Source organism: Lingula anatina, chromosome 4 (assembly GCF_051362555.1).
Source record: "Lingula anatina isolate TDL-2025a chromosome 4, LinAna3.0, whole genome shotgun sequence".
Classification (NCBI taxonomy): Eukaryota; Metazoa; Brachiopoda; class Lingulata; order Lingulida; family Lingulidae; genus Lingula; species Lingula anatina.
This window is the reverse complement of record NC_141770.1, coordinates 18662540-18681719: the sequence shown is the minus strand read 5'-3', so window position 1 is coordinate 18681719 and position 19180 is coordinate 18662540. Positions and strand designations below refer to the sequence as shown.

General features: G+C 37.1%; 2 protein-coding genes across 3 annotated transcripts in view; one reads left to right on the top strand and one right to left on the bottom strand.

The window, feature by feature from the left end:
- LOC106162206 (uncharacterized) overlaps positions 1–19180 on the top strand; it is a 48714-nt gene that overhangs the window by 6081 nt on the left and 23453 nt on the right. Inside the window, exons 1-7 of one of the 2 annotated variants that reach the window (XM_087012151.1) lie at positions 9891–10027; positions 13382–13511; positions 13764–14268; positions 14763–15116; positions 15411–15607; positions 16197–16431; positions 17212–17289. In XM_087012151.1, the coding sequence (XP_086868277.1) occupies positions 14789–15116; positions 15411–15607; positions 16197–16431; positions 17212–17289 (838 nt within the window). In that variant the 5' untranslated portion in view covers positions 9891–10027; positions 13382–13511; positions 13764–14268; positions 14763–14788. Of the gene's footprint in view, positions 1–9890; positions 10028–13381; positions 13512–13763; positions 14269–14762; positions 15117–15410; positions 15608–16196; positions 16432–17211; positions 17290–19180 lie in introns of those variants that run through there. The other variant, XM_087012152.1, reaches the window with a different exon arrangement.
- LOC147762527 (toll-like receptor 2 type-2) lies at positions 6128–8132 on the bottom strand. The gene is made up of 2 exons (XM_087012168.1): positions 7777–8132; positions 6128–7427 (listed from the first exon to the last, which is right to left on the bottom strand). Exons 1-2 carry the CDS (start codon positions 8088–8090, stop codon positions 6923–6925), a joined length of 819 nt encoding a protein of 272 aa, XP_086868294.1. The 5' UTR covers positions 8091–8132; the 3' UTR covers positions 6128–6922.

The following is a 19180-nucleotide window of genomic DNA, read 5'->3' as shown; positions in this document are numbered from 1 at the left end:
TCTATAGGTTTCAACAGACTTATAAAAAACGTTTAGTGTGTAGAATCAACACTGTGTTTACATTGCGCTCGTTTATGTTCACAAACACAAGTCACAATCCCACGAGTATGGAACACCGCTCCTCTTTAATATCTTGCAAAATGTTGTTTTTTAACATTTGCTGAAATCAGAACGCATTGATCAAAGTAAAGCATGTGAGAAAAAAAAGATAAGGAAACCTTAGAACAAACAAAATGGCGAATGCAGCAGGAAGGAGGGGGAGTGCGCTTGCAACCACAGCAAGAGGTTTTTTGAAAAGATATGTTAAGCGTTAACATGTTCTCAACCCCTCTCACCCCAAATTCACCAAAAAAATTATTTCTATATACTTCTACATTTTTTAATTCATGTAATTCAAATAACTTATGCTTTCACAAAACTGTAACAAATTCTCTCCTTGGACTTGTACAAATCTTTTGTTTGCCAACAGCTGTGGGGAATTCCCTTTTCACCCATCGAACTTTATGATTGGACAGTCTTTGTTAAGGTTATACAACGTAAGTATATTGTCTCTTGAATGAAGGCAAACTCATTTAGTACAGGGATATTTTCCACTAATTTTTTTTTTTCGAATTAATATTATATTTATTTCTCATCAAATACGAAATGCAGTATTGGTAACTCGGAAAAAACACCTATAACAATCGATGTAAGGGAGCTTTTGTTTGGTCTAAATAACATTTTTGCATCTGTGCTGTGTTAAATCACGAAACAAGCTCACTGGGAATATTTCATAATTATAATTCGTGTCTGAAAGAAGCGGAGACAAACCCAAGTGCTCAAAATTCCATAAAGCTGCAAAACTATCCTCATGAAAGTGTTTTATGCTGTTGACTCCTGAATACAGTGCATACAGATTTTCGAGTCGACTCAATGCGCGTGGTGGGATCTCAGACAGACCGGTGTAGCGTAGATCCAGTACAGTTGTATTACGTGGCATACGTATATCCAGGGCACGGATTGGGCTGTAAGAGCAATTGACAATTTTCTGTGACAAGGACGTAAAATCACAATGACATGGCGCCGGCCACCTCTGTGCCTTCATATCTCCAACACTAACAATGACATTCATCAAACACCACAGATACAGCCTAAAGTAACTCTTTCCTTGCATTGTGGAAATTTCTATTATCGACATTTTCCGCATTGTGGACTCTCTATTTGCGAGTAGGGCATGTTTGTCAAACAATATACAGACTTGACATTTAATATGGAATATTTCGGGTTTCGAAGGTATGCCTAGGTGAAAATGCGTTCTTTTTTCAAAAAAAAAAAAAAAAAAAAAAAAAAAAAAAAAACGATCTCATATGAGATATGTGAATGTAGAAGTGTGTAGTCAGGTGTGTCGCTACCAATTAACTGAATACCAGGTTTGTTGCGCTGCTGCATTATGTAATATGCAGTGATTTAATTGGGTAGTGCTCCTTTGGGCAGGTAAAAAATGGCTTTGGCAAAGCATGGTTCTGTCAAAAAAAGTATCTATATGTCGGCAACTACTGCATAGAAGAATTTGAAATTTTGCATGCAAGTGGTCGGGTTTGCAGTGTGTAAAATGAGCTATGTAGTGCTTTACAAATTTGTTAATCTGTGGCAGAATGGCGCGAAAAAGGCAGGCATAGCCAGACAGATAATTGCGCCAAACGAAACGGTCCGCAAAGTTTTATAGAGTAATGCCCAGACTGATGTACAACCAATGTATTGAAATCTTAGCACCAGGGTACAGGACCCACTGTCTTTCGAGTTATGCTGTTGCAATTAAACAAAAACACCCAGTCCGTTCAGAATGAAGGGTACATTGCCACCAAAACGCATTTTTCAAGGCCCTTAGCGAACACCAAACTGGTTTTAGCAGTTTAGAATACCAGACGACCTCCGAGGAACCCACTGTTAACAGCAAAACATCGTTGTATGTTTCTCTAATGAATTGGGGGCCTTGACTGTTTCTGGGTTGAACACTGAAATCTCGTGGCTTTCTTTACTGAGGTCAGATTTCACCTGTACCGCTCAACAGCCAAAACAGAGTTTACAGACATCCAGAAGAGGCCAACGACAAAGCGTGTGTCGCGTCCTAAGTGACTAAGGTCATTAACAGCGTCAGTATTTGGAGTGGATACCACATTGGTGCCAAAACACCAATGGTAGTCATCGACGAAAACCTGAACCAGATCAAATAAAGAAATAATCTGGGAACCACTTGGCTATCATTTGATAGGGGGCAACTTGGGAACAATTTTAGGTTGCACGGTGAGATTGCCGGCTCACACAGATCACTTTTAATAGCGGATTACTTACAGAACCAAGGGAATGAACAGCTATCTTGGTCATCAAAATCGCCATAGTTGAACCACATACACAATATGTGGGTCAGCCATTACTTGCCGAATCAATGGCCTACATGTCCTACAACAAAACTGGGTCATATTGGACAGATTTTGGCCAATGCCTGGAATGTTATTCCAGATTGAACTTTAAAAACCTATCCCAAGGAATGCCCTGCCATTTGAGAGCCCTGGTAGCAGCCAGAAAAGGTCAGGCGTAACAACCATCGTTACTGTGACTAGACACTGACATGAGTGGAAAAAAGTTTTATGTAATGCCAATCTTACTGTCATTATGGTGTATCCCTATTGTTCATATTCAGTGTCAAGCAAACTTAAGTCGCTCAACAAATAATTAACTGCTATATGCAGAAGATTATCATACTTATTTATTTATTATTATTATTATTATTATTATTATTATTATTTGGTAGGCAACAAAACTAGTGATGTGTGAGTTTTCAAAGTGAGTAAAACGTTTCCACAGTTAGACCTTATGCACTTGTGACAGTAACGTTTGTGTTCGGGTGTTACATGTACATGTATGTGTGTTGTTTTGCCATTAGTTTAATGTTGGCCCTTACACGCTTCCGAAGCTTCCAAGTTTAAGAGTCGGCAACAGTAAAAGAGTGACATCTCATAAAAATGTATAGATTTGTATAGGCTTCTACATGTCAAAATTCATTATTTAAGATATATTGTACTGTCATACAATTGTAATAAATCCTCAGTGCTTTTTTCTCCCCAATGTTCATGTTATGGAATAAACTCGGAGAACCCGTGCGTGTACAAATCTTTTGTTCGCCAAGAGCTATGGGGAATTCCCTGTTCTCCCATCGAGCTTTACGATTGGACAGTCTTTGTTGCGATGGTAGCGTTGGGTGGGATCTTAGTTGGACCCGTGTACCGTAGATCCAGGGCAGTTGTGTTACGTGAAATAGGTATATCCAGGGGCAAGGCACGGATTGGGCTGTAAGAGCAGTTGGCAATTCCTTCTGACAAGGACGGAAAATCACAATGACATGGCGCTGGGCACTTCTGTGCCTTGAACCTCTTATGCTTACAATGAAATTCATCAAACACCACAGATACAGTATCCTTTTCCTGGCATTGTGGAAATTTCCATTATCGACATTCTCGGCATTCTGGGCTCCCTTTTTGCGAGAAGGGGATGATTTGCATATCCTACCCCAAAAATTACTGAACTGCCACTCATGCAGGCACATTCTTTTATACTCCGTTGATGATTTATTCATACTGAGCTGGTGAAAATGTACAGATATAAAGTTATTATAATAATAACAATAATAATAATAATACATAGATAAATAGCGCCAAAATTAAATTTATAGAAATGCACCGATATTACACGTACATGCCCTGTATTTCATAATCATAAGCCTGGTGCCGTCTTAATGCCGAGTCAGCTGCTCACAGCACTGATCGTAAGCTAGCACCATAATCAGGGGCGGATCCAGAGTTATTTTCTGACAGTCTTCCAAATTATCTTTGTTGATCCATCCTCCATTTCTGACCGTCTTCCGACAGAAAAAATTAGATACCCGTCAATGTAAACTTGAAAATCTGACCGTCTTCCGGAAGACCCAGAAGACGCCCTAAATCCGCCCCTGGCATACTACAAGTATTGCCTCATGACTAAGATATAGATAAAAATTATGCACGAGCCTTTTTTTCTACTGTGTGAGGTAAACCTTAACATTTTTAGTAATTATTCATCAATTATTAACCAAAAACGCAAAGTGGATAATGTAGCACAGTTTCTTTTCTTAAAAGCGAGGTTAAGGAATTTGGCCAAAGCTCTTATCACTTCCTCCTTTGGGTTGTTCATTATGATGGAGAATTTATCTTCGTTGTTTAGATGTGTGGCCGCTTTATTCTATTAGAAAGAGTGCCCTTCTGTATTCATTCTACCAAGGAGCGCTGTTATAACTCCTTGATTCTACAGAGGGCAGGTAATTAAAAGGTGCTCTTCGTTATCTATAACTGCAGTGTGGCAATTTTGGCATTTTCTCTATTCATTTGGTGTGGGTTTATCCTTTGCACCTGTTTCAATTTGCAAATTGTGGCTACTGATTCTAAATTTGGTTAGGGTTCGACTTTTCTCTTTATCTTGAATCTTGAATCATACCAAGGTATTTTTCTTTCTCAAAATAAACTTTGAAAGTTTTATACGTTCTCAAATTTTGTTGTGATATCCTGCTATGCCAAAGTTGTATACTACTGTCTCTAAGCCTTACACTTCAGTATTTTATGAAGTTTTTGTCTACTTTCTGTTTAAGCCATACGTGTCAAAAAGCCATTTTCTACACGGTTACCGTGTTTGAAAGAAGGTCAAAGTGTTTAAGTTCATCTAGATATTTAATTACTTGTATATGGATATTTGTGTAACTTGGTAGGCGCCTATTTATGTATCGTATTACTCTTCCGCTTTGCTATTGAAATCGGCCTTGATTGGTTTATACAAGAGGAGTTCAGTAAATAAAGTACCTTCTCTTGGTTACTTCCCCAATATATTTTTCTTCCTGATTTTGTGCAGAAACCATTAACTTGTATTAAAAGAAAGTTCAGAAGGTCTGTAAAGGGTTTAAAATAGCATATAGCCTGTAAAAAGAACTCTGTGTGTACCTTGCGCTGGTTTGTGTTCACAACCACAAGTAAGAACCCCACTGGAATCGTACACCAGGCCTCTATTATTCTGCAAAATGGCGTTTTTAAAGATTTGCTGAATACATATCGCATTGAAGAAAATAAAGAAAAGGTGAAATAAAATAAGGAACTCTTACAAAATACAAAATCAATCAGTCGGGAGGGTGTGTGTGACTCCACCGAACCCAAGAGATTTTTTAATACACTATGTTAGTGAACACTTTATTTTTACATCTTAAACTATCTTAATATTAAATCTTAATCTATCTTAATCTTAAACAGGATTTTATTGTTATTATTATAATTTTTCATTTTTAATAGCTCCGTCGGTATTCAAATTTCCGATTTACTTACTGCTCTTGACCCTCATTAAAATGCATTTATCCCGTTGTTGAAATATTATCATGCGTTTTTATAACAAAAGATTGGCTAAATAAAGTGTAAATTATCACATGGGCATAAGTCTTTGTCTGACCAAACTTACTAAAGCGTTACCCTACCCCCTACCCTCAAGGTTAAGCAGAAGACTTTTTTCCTTCAGTCACCGTCAATATGATCATTGAGATATGTGTGTTTTGTTTTGCCTTTCTTTGTCTTGTGACCTTTACAGGCTTCCGAAGCTTCCAAGTTTCAGTTGGCATCAGTGAACAGTGAGAGAGTGGCATCTCAAAAATGCATATACCGGGTAGTACAGGCTTCTGCATGTCAAACTTCATGTATTTAAATTAACTTATACTGTCACACAATTGTAACAAATCCCCAGGTGTGCTTTTTTTCTCCTCCTGTTCATGTTGCTGAATAAACTTGGAGAACCCGTGCGTGTACAGATCTTTTGTTCGCCAACAGCTGTGGGGAATTCCCTCTTCACCCATCGAACTTTATGATTGGACAGTCTTTGTTAAGTTGGTACAACGTAAATATATTGACTCTTGAAAGAGGGCAGCATTTTAAGTGTAACATTATTTTTCTACTAAATATTTTTCCTTTTATGAATAAATGTGCTATTTATTTCTCATCAAATATGACATACAGTTAATATAATAAAAATATATACTCAATTTCACACACATACACACTCTACTGCACAAAAATAATTACAGTGCTTGATGCGAATCTTGTGTTATTTCTTCTCACAACTGACTTAATGTTATGTTAAAATCAGAAGACTATACACATAGTAACTACTTCCCACAATAAAGTTTAAAAGGTTACCGGTTATTTTAAATTGAGGCCCACTGATGTGTCCATTGTTTCACTTCTATCCACAATTGATCAACTATTTCACCATCAATGCATAGATCTTTGTTGCAAAACCTGTATGATAAAAGCTACAATATGAATTATTAGCATTTTACATAAAAAAGTGAGCTCTTTGTTCCCACAAGTCTATGTATTGCTCTGTAGGTGAACCGTTTTATTTCCACCTCCTTAACATTGACAGGAAAAATATTGTAAGTTTGTTGCCTTGACATTCACGTCTTGCTTCCATTTTTGTTCATTATTTACAGTTTAAAAATTGATAAAAATCTTATGCACATATATCATATAAAAACCCTTTAATTAAAGTATTTACATAGCCCAGTATTGTTTGGATTGTGCTTGGGACATGAGGCAGTAGTGACATTTAACTTGCATTCAGATATTAAAGAACAGGATAGGAAAAGATTGTCCCTTTGAGTTCGTGGTTGGATCTCCAACTAGTTTCTAAGACGTTGTGGTATTACAAAACTCCACTTCACAGTAAAAGAAAGCTTGAATAGTATGAAAACCATTTCGTTAAGTTTTTTTTTTTTTTACAATAGGCAGATTTTTTATAATTATCTGTTGTAAGAGAAGAATGAAATAAGTACCAGAAAACAATCATTATAGTATATTTTCAGCTACATGATTTCAGTCAATTAATCTTCCTGTGGTTGCCCAAGCTTATTATTCTGATCGAAGATGGCGTCAGAGAGGCGTTTCCAAAACAAACGTTGTCCCTCTGGATTGTCAGTCCACTTTATATACCCTCTTGCCCTAATGTACTTTCGCAGCGATTTCGTCATAGCATCAAATGGCACGGGTTGAAACATAACCGGGATTACTGATTGATAACCACGAGCAAGGGACATCTGAAACTCAAACTCACACCAAGGATTGAGCACGTAGCTCTCAGACAGAACAAGTACTGTTTTCCTGCTGTGGTCCACGGCCTCTACGATGGCCTCTGAAAGGGGAGCGCCACCAACAAAATCTCTTTGATCTATGATGACATCAAGTTGATCCTCATCTTCTAGATGACGTAACAGCACGTGCGTTACCCAGTAATAATCGTTGTCGTCATAGGAGGCGTACACGTGACCAGGTGTTGCAGTAATGGCACCTCTCTTTCGAAAATGGCGGCGAAGAAGGAAGAAGCGGTATCTATAAAATTGGAAGAAAAAAATAATAAAAAAGGTACATCACAGCATTGCATTGTTTTACTGAAATACCACACTTAATGATATAGAAACACTTATACCATACTGCTTATACACGTTTGAATGAATTGTCTATACATTTGTTAGTTTTAAATGGATGACTTACCATTTACTTTTTAATCATTTGATTTAATATTCATTTTAATACTATATTTTCTATATTCATTTGTTACCCTAGCAAAAGAGCACAATATACCCTTATTCTTCTTATTCTTCTTCTTCTTATTATTATTATTATTATATTTAATCAATATAAAACTTAACTTTTTGCACACACTCACACGTCAACTTACTTGATATTCCAACGGTAAATGTAAGCTACTATAAGACCACAGGCCACAGCAGATATGCTACCAAGAGATGCTCCAAAGGAAAGCCAATGGTTTGATGAAATGATCGTCCGTGGAGAGCTGTCGCTCTGGTTAGTTTGTGGAGAGCTATCGCATTCCCCCTCAAGTCTACTCAGGCTACTTTCTAAGCTTGTTTTAGATCCATTCCCGTAGCAAGTGGAGTCGTTGGAGAATATTGTCGTCATGTTGGAATGGATAATCAAGTGGAGAAATCCTATGCCGTTGCAAACGGTGCAGTCCATGGGATTGTTACTCATGTTCAGAGTTACATCTAAACTACTGGCATTCTTTTTCCTAATGTAGTCCAACTCAGATCTCGAGAAGTCAGTTAGTTGATTAGTGCTGATATCTATGTATTCTATGGAAAGTAAGTTTGTCATGGTAAAAGTTAATTTTGATATTCGATTGTCGCTGATGTCCAGCCGTTTCAAGGATACAAGATAGCCAAAAAAGTCTTTTGGTATCGTGCTGATTTTGTTCACTGATAAATCAAGGATTTCTAAGTGTGGGAGTTGCATTGGATGTAGACCACGTGTAGCTATCAAAGGTCCTAAATTGTTTTCTTTTAAATACAAGTATTTCAGTGAGATGAAATTATCAAAAAATTTTTTTGAAAGGAAGTTAACACCATTATAAGAAAAATCCAGGTATTCTAGTCTATCTAAGCCATATATTACGGGACAAAATTTGTTTAAATTCAAATTCTGGTCCTCTATTTTGAGATATCTGAGTTTGTTGGGAAAGAAATAGATGGACCCATGTAAAAAATCACACTGTAAAAGTTTGTTATCACCCGAAGCCCACCAGCTTGAGGACCAGAATTCTAAATTTTCAGGCAATCCTACATGCAAAATTGGACTCTCAGCATCAGAAAAGTTTTGTATGGGACCTTGATGTACTTTGTCCAATTTACTAACATTTTTGGCTGGTTCTAAAGGTAGCTTTGGATGGCCATACCAAAAGGAGTTTGATGGGCCATCTTGGGCATTCACCATTATCGTGCGGTAAACATTGTAGTCCATCCTGAAAAGTCTTATGTTTGAAAGTTTTTGTGAATAAGCAAGTATTTGTTTCCAACCGTGTGATTGTGTCTCATTTTCTAAAAATTTTAAAACGTCGTTACCAGACAAATCTAAATATACTAAATGCGACAGAAAAGGTAAAATTTCAACGTCAATCTTTAATATTTTATCACCAAGTAATTCAAGTGACTTAAGTTTTTTGGATTTCAAACAATGAAAGGTTTTAGCACGCACGATCCACTGATTATCTTCGGGTTTCCTCATTCCCCATGAGAATATGTTGTTCATGCGGAGTACTTCAATCGAGGTATTGTTCAGGTCACAGATAAAATTTTCAACCTCTCTGAATGATATAAAGGATGCCTCTTCTATGTCAAGTGTTTTCAATTGTGGAAATGAAGACATTGTGCCGTATTCTACGGTGTCAAGACCGCATCGGATAAAAGCTAGTCGTTCGATAGGACAATTTTTTACCATGGCAAAAGAATGCTTTCTTAGGTGTACTTCAGATCCATGTCCGTGAAACACAACTGTTTTAAGTGATGTGAGATTTCTATAACCGGGACCAAGCACCAAATTACGCCGTGGTAGACCCGGAAAAAACACCTGTTGCAATCGATGTAAGGGAGCTAAGGTTTGGTCTAAATAACCATTTTGCACCTCCATGGTGACGCTCATTTTCCCAAATATCAGAACTTTTAACTGCGCTAAATCGTGGAACAAGCTGACGGGAAATGTTTCATTGTCGAAATTCGTGTCCAGATGAAGTGGAGACAAGTCTAAGTGTTCCAAATTCCATAAACCTGCAAAACTATCCTCATGAAAGTGTTTTATGTTGTTGCCTCCGACATACAGTATTTTTAGATTCTCCAGGTGACTAAATGCGTGCCGTGGGATCTCAGACAGACCGGTGTAGCGTAGATCCAGTACAGTTGTATTAAGTGGCAAAGATTTATCCAAGGGAAGGGCAAGGATTGGGCTGTAGGAGCAGTTGACAAGTCCCTGGGACAAGGACGTAAAATCACAATGACAAGGCTCAGGACACCATTGTGCCTTGCACCCGCCAATGATGGACACCAAACACCACAGATACAGCCTTAAGTGGACTTTTCCTGACATCGTGGAAACCTCTGTTAAGAACATTCTCGGCATTCGGGGCACCCTACATGCGGGTAGGCCACGACTTATATACCCAGAGCTGCCACTCATGCAGTCACATTCTTTAATATATCGTATTACTCTTCCGCTTTGCTTGTGAGATCGACTATGATAGGTTTACACAAGAGCAGTCATGTATATAAAATACCTTTTCATGATTACTTCTACCCCAATATGTTTTTCTTCCAGCTTTTGAAGAAAATTCAAAAAAGTCTGAGCAGGCTTTATAATGTATACGTACTACCAGTTAGAATAAACCCCGTGTTTATATTACCTTGCTCTCAAATGTGTTCACATCCACAAGTATGAGGCCCAGGAGAACGGACCGCTATTAGCTTTATTATTGTGCAAAATGGTGTTCTATTAAAAACATTTGCTGAATACAGAATAGATTGACAAAAAAAAGAATAAAGAATGTGTGAAATAAAACGAGTCAACCTTACAACTGACAATATCAATGGTATATGCTTCGGGGAGGGGGGTGGCAATGGCGCCCAGCCAAGAGATTTTTGAAAACAGATAAAAATGAATTCCCTCCCAGTTCATCAGAACTCTCTTATTTTCCCTTCAGTTAGTGCCCATATGAAAACGGTACAAATAACTTGTCTATATATAATGTAAGAATTCAACAACTGCCCCAATCGTTTTCTCAGACAATGGCCCCGATAGGTATCCTACTTGATTTTTTTCCGCCAAATCGAATTTTCTTTCTCGATAAAAAAAATTACTCCAGCTAACGATTCATTGCCCGGTTCCTGCATTTAGATTGAATGTTTTATACCACCTAGAATTAAATGGTTTAGTTCTTAATTGCTTAGTTACTAACACTACTGTGCATTCCAGAGGGAATTAATCGAAAGTAGTTACTTTTATTAGAGGGATATTTAAGCATCTTTAAGGTCTGGATTGGGGGAGATAAGTAGCTTTACCGGAAACGTAAACAAAGAAATTATGACTTTAGGATATTTTCCAACGCGGATATTAACATTTTGAGCACCAACAACATTCACTGCTCGTACATGTAGAGATGCATTTGCTCGAATATCGGTCAAAGCTATGCACAAATGCGCAGCAGTGATACCTAGGTCAAAGGTGATGCCCAAAGGGTCAGCCAGGGTAAAAATCCAGCAAGAAGTTAAACAACATTAAAAGAGAACATTTTAGGTTATAGAAATATTTCTTTGGCTATTATTTTCGTGTTGTGTGACTATTCAAGACTAGTTTATCGAGTCTGAGGACCTTTCTTCAATTTTTATTTATTTATTTATTTTTAATTTGTTTATATGACTTCAATTCATAGAAGAAGCGTGGGAACTTTCTATTACATTGTAGGAGGAGTGAGAGAGTGAACTTTTTAGTCTCATTCAATTTGGAAGAAATAAGATAAAGAACTATTATACCATAACATGCAGTGTCATAAGGTGCCCTGAAAGGGCATACCGTGATGGATTGAGGTGTCTCGCCTCTAATCGTGGACCAAGGTAGACATGGCAGTCTAGTCGTACTGCGTTTCGAGGGGAAGGAGAGGGTGGACTGGTTGCAGAAAGCGCTTTTCGGTCAACAAGTGACCGACATCAGCTTCAAGTCCAAAAGAGAAAAATTAATATAAAAAATTTAAAATAAATAAATAAATTAATTAATAAATAAAAACGGAGGAAGAAGGGGGTCGGTCAACCAAGGTGTCTCGCTTTTGTTTGATTTTTCATCAATGGTATCTCACCATTGTGAATGATACAAGCCATCTCGGCTTATTTGTTTCAGTGCCTGATCACAAGTATATCGCTTGTGTCAAATTGGATGGGTATCCAGAATCACCGTTCAGTCTAAGCTGCTGAATCGTGTTTAGGAGATCTCTTCCAAAACAACAGGGATACGAGATGGAGGGTATGCATTGAGCGTCTAAACGGCTGAGGAGTCGGAGGTTTGCGCTACTGTTTAAGCATCTTTTCTTGGCTCTGAATAGCAGTTATTCCTTCTAGGGTCTCAGATTATTTTTTCAAGAGTTATTCACAGTTATTTATCTGCCTAGTTCTTTGTACTTTTCTTTGTTGTGTCCAGCTAGCATAGAAATGACGTCATCACTCAGCAGCTTGCACAGTAGAGACGGATCAGTTCCGTGAAACTCAAAATCTCGTCCGGGTTCGTTCTTTTTTCTTTTGGCAATAAATTAATGAAATTAACCGAGATAGATAAATAGATAGGAAAAAGAATATATAAATTTTCAAGAAAAAAAAAACGATTCCCTTTTAAGTAGTTAAAAAAATACACCTAAGTGGAACGTATACTCTTCAAATCGCCAATATATTTGAGTTAGTCAAAAATATTTCAAATAAAATCTCTTAAAGAATTTAAATGCACTTTTTGTGGGAGTTCTTAGTATGTGAAATGTTATTTGATAGATTGGTTAAAAATAAGTGTGTAATATTTAGAAATTCTTAGTCTGTGAACAACATGTCCCTTCACCAATCTTCGGTTCGGTTTTTTTAATATTGGTGGCATTGATTTTTCTACCAAATAGTCTATACCCGCAATATACCTGTAAAAGGCACACAAAAGCAAAAAAATACATTTCTGGAATTTTAACGCTTTTTCGTTAATCATCGTATGCCAAATTGCAGGGAATCACGATTCATAAACCCGTTTTTCTAAGAATGGGGGTCGGGGCTAGGAAATTTTGCTTTTGAAAGAACAAATATTTGAAATTAAGAACTCGAAATTTTGTTAATAGATTGCTAGTTTCTCAACGGTTTTCGATGGGTATAACGGTACCTTGGTGATTTAAGTTTTTTAACTAATATTTTGAGGAAAACCAATTTCTATGCTTTATAAAGGTCTAATGCACAATGCATTATTTACTATACCTTTACCTTAAATTTAACATGTTACTAGATTCAATATGCATTACAGGTTACTTGCCGTCTTTCAGAAAGAAAATTCAATAAACGACGTATTGGCAATTATCAATGGGCGTCATTAGTTCTCAAATCAATAACACTACCATTGTTATTTGAATAGAATCAATAACACCATTGTTATCAAAAATCGATATGGTATCAACTTTAAATGCCATTTAGCAAAAACGTGTTTATTTCGACTGTCGTGTTGATCGATATCTTTGATCAAAAGAATTAATTATTTAAATGATCAATAAGCTCGATTAAAGATATTCTGTGATGCATGCAAATGAAATGTCAAGGTTTTAAGCTTACCAGAATTAACCAGAATCAGGGAGGAAAGGAAAGAAGTTAGTACTCTTAATGTATTGCCTCTGCGACAGACATATAGAGAACGAAACCCTAATCATAAGCACACCTTACATTTAACTGTCAAACACAAAGGCATAATATATATATATTTGATTTTTTCAGTAAAAGGAATTTTTTAATCGCTGTACAACTGGACCTGTTCCCCTGGCGGGAATTGCTATAGACTAGCCCATTAATCGATATTACGAAACTGCGAAACGGTGGCGCACAGTTTGCCGCACGCTGATAGGAGGTAAGACGTATTTTTGGTCACAATAATAATTTTAATAAAATTTCTACAAATTTAATATAAATATTGTTTTAAGAATGTGCGATTTAAATTTAGTTATTGATAAAGTCTCAGTGTAGTAGACTTGTAACATGAACACATTTTCAGATTTTGTTTCCTATTTATTAGAACCTAATACATAAAGTCGAACCCGTCATCTTTTATTGACAATTGCCAAATTCACCATGACTTCTTTCTTCGTTTATTCTTTTTCAGATTTGCATGGAATTTCGCATCATCAGATTAAAACATGTTGAATTCCGAATCCAACATTGTTGTGTTTTTTATCAGTGAGAAATTGCTCGGAATGCGAACGAATGTGATGTGGAGAGGCGTGTTTTATGTGTATATGCTGACGAATGTGTATGCGTATATGTTGACGAATGCTGTGGGAAGGTCGCTGTGCATGTATTTTTGTTTTCGTATTTTCTCTTCTGTTCTGTTCTCTATACCCTACTTAAGTATCCAGATCCTTGATGAAAAAGAAGAGGAACACCAAATACAGGTAGTACGCCATTGGCACGAAGGTAAGGTCATTTATTTTTATTTTATATAAATCAAAGAAAACTTACTTATCACTGACAAAAATTTCCTACTTTTCATGTTATGATAAATTTGGTAGCAATACGTTGCTGATAATTCATTTTTCTTGATGTTACAGCTATTCCAACAACGCCTGCTCCGACTTTGGCGACGGCTCCCCTTCCCTTCACAGCTGTCGGTGAGTGTTTATAATTATAATAATAATAATAATAATTAATGCTATATGAAATATATTTAATAATGTACATAAAATAATGAACATTTCATGCAGGCGGGTGTTGTAAAAGAATAATGATACTTATAAAGATCATGGTTCAATCTTTGGTTGACATGTACGTCGATGGTCTCTCTTGGTGATTTATTTTTTTAGAAACGGATTACATAGTAGAAGAAAAATCCATCTTAGATTATTTAACTTAAAATATTTAATAAGATCGCTGTGCTGATGAGTAGGCCTATGAATACGTTTAATAGAAAGTGCGCTGTAACTTTAAGTTTTGCTTACTATTTAGAATTTCTTTTTCAATTTTGATTTATTATAATAATAGAAACAATTTTCATTATGAGAGGTTATTGTTAGTTACGACGATACTTATTTTAGCTAAAATGGTATTGTGCTCAGAAAGTCAAAATGAAAAAGGTTGCACTCCTCCTTCTTAAAAATCATTTTAGATGCGACTTACGAAACCAACACCAACATGTTCTGGCGTTTTGATCAAAACAGCATGGGTTTTCCGAACGAGGCTCGCAACGGCGGATTGCTTGCCTGTTTTGACGTCAGCAATGTCCCCGTCGAAATGAAACAAGCCGGTGGCGTCTGCACTCTCACTGCCGGCGTATCCGGATACGCCAGTATCGGCCCCAATAACAGGGACTGTCTTCAAATGGGAGATTTGACTCCCAAGTCCGAGGCCCTCTGCGTGGTTCAGCCGGACACTTGTGCTCACGGAGTCTCGCTGTCGCTGTGGGTGAAAACGCCGCAGGCACATTCGCAGACCTTCAACAAACACATGTTAATTGCCTCAGGTAAATAAAAAATATGCTGAGAGTTTCCTTCACTGTGTTTTATCCCGATCAAATTTCTATTTCATAGGAAATGAATCTTAGATATCAGTGTGTGCTCATTTTGTCATATTTGGTTGCCGTATTTAAACACTATATATTTTTTCGCCTAAATGATTTTGTTTACGACTGTTTTTACGTGCAATAATTTTGATAAAATAATCGAAAAAACCTTTAAGACGATTTTATAATCTAACAAAAACCAACAAAGTAACAGAGAGTGTTTCAGTGATATATATAAATTCTCCCAAATTCCAGTTCTACCGGGCCGAGACTCAAGCTCCACACGCACAGGGATCGACCTGTCTTTTCACACCAACATTGGTCAAAATGTCCGGTACTTGACCTTTAAACTGACCACTCTGAGTGGCTACTATGAGGTCCAAACTCCATGGTTGTATTGGGACAAGTGGACCAACCTTGGACTTCGATGGAGCCAGTCTACCGGTCTATCGGTAAGATTTAGTTAGGGACTGTTTCTAAAATAATAATAATAATAAAAACGAAGGTAAAAACGTAAGACAGTCAAGTTGAGATAATATATATAACATATATTTATTTATCTATTATTATTATTACTGGATTTAAAGATTCATACGGCATCACTTAAGTGATCTAGCACATAATCCATCACTGACCAGCACAACTACTTGTACTAAGGACGCAGTAAGAGAAAGAAAATAATGAAAAAAATGGTTATATATGTCCCCAAATGTGGTACTGATAATAACGATAACTAGGAAAGCGTTGAGAGAGCGCAGACCTCCACCAAGACAGATAATGTTGAAGCAATAATTTGCCATTAAATAATGTATGGATCACCACCAAAATCAAATCAATTGCCCCTTGGCCAATTTGTAACCTTTCCTCAAAGTTCCTAAATTCGTCACTAACATTTTTGCATTATGTTGCGAACTGACAGACATACTAACTTACTTACTAACCAAGTATCGGAACTCAAAACAAAACCTCCTTGGCGGGGGTAATAACACTCGCTGTGCCCTCCCAGATCCATATTCATATCTACTTATCCTTCCTGTCCAGGCATACATAAACGGGACCAATGTAGGTTTTGTGGGCAGTCCAACGGCCAACACAGGCACAGTGGAGGAGGCGACGCATCTCACATTGGGCTGTTACCTTAACAATCTCCAGCCCAGGGGAGAGGAAACAGGACGCTACGAGTACACAGCGAAGGGCGTCCAGGTCGACGACTTCGCCGTCTTCTTGTGGTACCTGCGAGAAACGGAGCTGTCATTTTTCCATGGTGGATGCGGAGGTAGGTGAAGATATAAAAATGGAGTGTCAAACCCGACGCCAGCCAGCTGTTTCTCTTCAATAGCCTGATAAATATGCTTGGGGATCGCTGTTGAAAGCCTCAGCTTCTGGTCCCGTGGCCAAAGGGGGGGGGGGTAATTTTTTTTTTGGGGGGGGGTGGGGGGGGGGTGGGGGTGGGGGGGTCGAACGAACCACCCGTTTACCGGGGAAAAAGTCTGCTCTGGGCAAAAGTTGATCTAGGTACACTAAAGTTTCATGGTAAAAGATCCACTTTTTCAGAAAAAGAAACCTCCTTTTGAAATTACTGGCTACGTCGGGGCTCCAATAAGGTACAATCCAGTTTTTTTCTTACGCCACCTGTGGCATTGGCATTCATCTAGAATGAAGACAAATTAGGAGAGATCTGATTGAATGGGAAAACGAAAAGCTAACACTTTATTGTTTCATTTTTATCCCCCCAAAATTGTTTTTAAAAATTCTCGTGGTGCCACTTTCCTGCCAAGTCTCAAATTATGACCGCTTACCGCTTATCAAAATGTGAATATCTGATAAAGAAGCTGATCAAGATCTCATTTGAAACTAGGGCTCTGTTTTAACTATCTAAAGTAAAAAATCCAACTAATTCGGATTTTATTGAATGAAGACTTCAAAAAGAAACGTCGAAAAGCACTTTCGAGAAGTTCTTCTAGAGTCCCATAAAATATCGGTTTGCTAATGATATTCTGAATGCAAAATGAAAATGAACAAATGCTGAATTGATTTTTTTCTTTCTTTTTTTCAGTGACCGAACTGAACGCGCAACCCACGACGGCACCTTTCGATTACACAAGCCGACTGGAGTTGTTTAACTGGACTGAAAGTAAGCATTAAATCTAATTAATATATCAATAATTAATAACTTTTCTTTGTGGCTCTTTCACTGTGTTATTGTCAAGGTTTTGCTTGCATGCGTTAGTGTTTGTATGGCAGATCAATATCGGTAGTCATGTTACTTGTTTACGATATTTCATTATTGAACGTTCTTGAAATTGCGACGTTGCTGTCGAACCTTCACGGTAGTGACTACATGTATCCAGATGCCTAAAAAGTCACATGTGTGAAGATATAGACATGTTTATGACACCAAAAGCAGCGCTTGCTTGTTTTGTGTGCTAATCGATCACCTCTCGGACCGCTGCACCCCTTAAAAAACGTAAAAAGTCTAGTAAACAAAAAAGAAATAATTCCCATATCAAGTGATTCAAAAGCTTTTTATGTACAGACACAGATGTGTCTGTACATATAGCCGTCATCTGCGTCTGTCGTCGCCGTCGTCGCTGTCGCCGTCGCCGTCGCCGTCGCCGTGCACTTTTACCGATAACACGATAAGTGGAAAACTGTTTTTTCTTTTGGCTTGAAACTTACAGAACTAATGAATATTCATAATACGCAGGTCAAGTTCGAAAATCAGCATGATCGGGTCACTTATAGGGAATTTATGCTGTTTTTTCACTTTTTTCAGCATAAATGAAGCACCGATAACACGATAAGTGGAAAACTGTTTTACTTTTTGGCTTGAAACTTACAGAACTGATGAATATTCATAATACACAGGTCAAGTTCGAAAATCAGCGTGATTGGGTCATTTTTAATGAATTTAAGCTATTTTTCTCTTTTTTCAGCATAAATGCAGCACCGATAACATGATAAGTGGAAAACCATTTTACTTTTTGGCTTGAAACTTACAGAACTGATAAATATTCATAATACGCAGGTCAAGTTCGAAAATCGGCATGATTGGGTCATTTTTTAGTGAATTTAGGCTATTTTTTCTCTTTTTTCAGCATATATATACAGCACCGATAACACGATAACTGGAAAACCGTTTTGGCTTTTGGCTTGAAACTTAGAGAACTGATAAATATTTATAATACGCAGGTCAAGTTCGAAAATCAGCATGATCGGGTGACTTGTAGGGAAGTTATGCTGTTTTTTTTTTACTTTTTTCAGCATATATGCAGCACCGATAACACGATAAGTGGAAAACAGCTTTACTTTTTGGCTTCAAACTTACAAAACTGATGAAGATTCATAATCCGCAGATCAAGTTCAAAAATCAGCATGATCAAGCCATTTTTAGGGGAGTTATGCTATTTTTTCACTTTTTTCAACATATATGCAACACTGATAACACTATATAAGAAAAACAGATAGGCCAATTGTCATTATACTTACAGGAGTGGTCAATCTTACTAAAATGCAGGTTGAGTTGGAAAATCAGCATAATCTGGCCATTATTTTAGAAGTTATGCTGTTTTTTCACATTTCCTCAGATTCAATTCTTAAGCATGTTAACAGTCTCATTATTTAACTAATAAGATACGTAAAAGTGTTTGTTTGATATTTCCTGCATCTTTACAACATTGTTAGTTGATTATGTAAAAATGATGGTAAACTTGATATCGTGTATTGTGTAATAAAGTGTCAAAAATGGAAATAAACTCATATCATATCATATTGCAGTTTGTTAGATTCAATCATCAACTATGTTCAGAATCTCAGAATGGAGGAAATTGGACATTTAACACTGTTCTATTGATATTTTTCCCATCTCATCAATTTTCTTAGTTGGTCATATAAAAATGGAAGTATACTGTTTATTTTGTTTTGTTTAAAAAGTGTTAAAATGGAAATAAACCCATTTCAGAACAGTGCTGTCTTTTTTACAGTTTGGCATTTTTAAGATGTGACTTTGAAGTTCCATGAGCCTG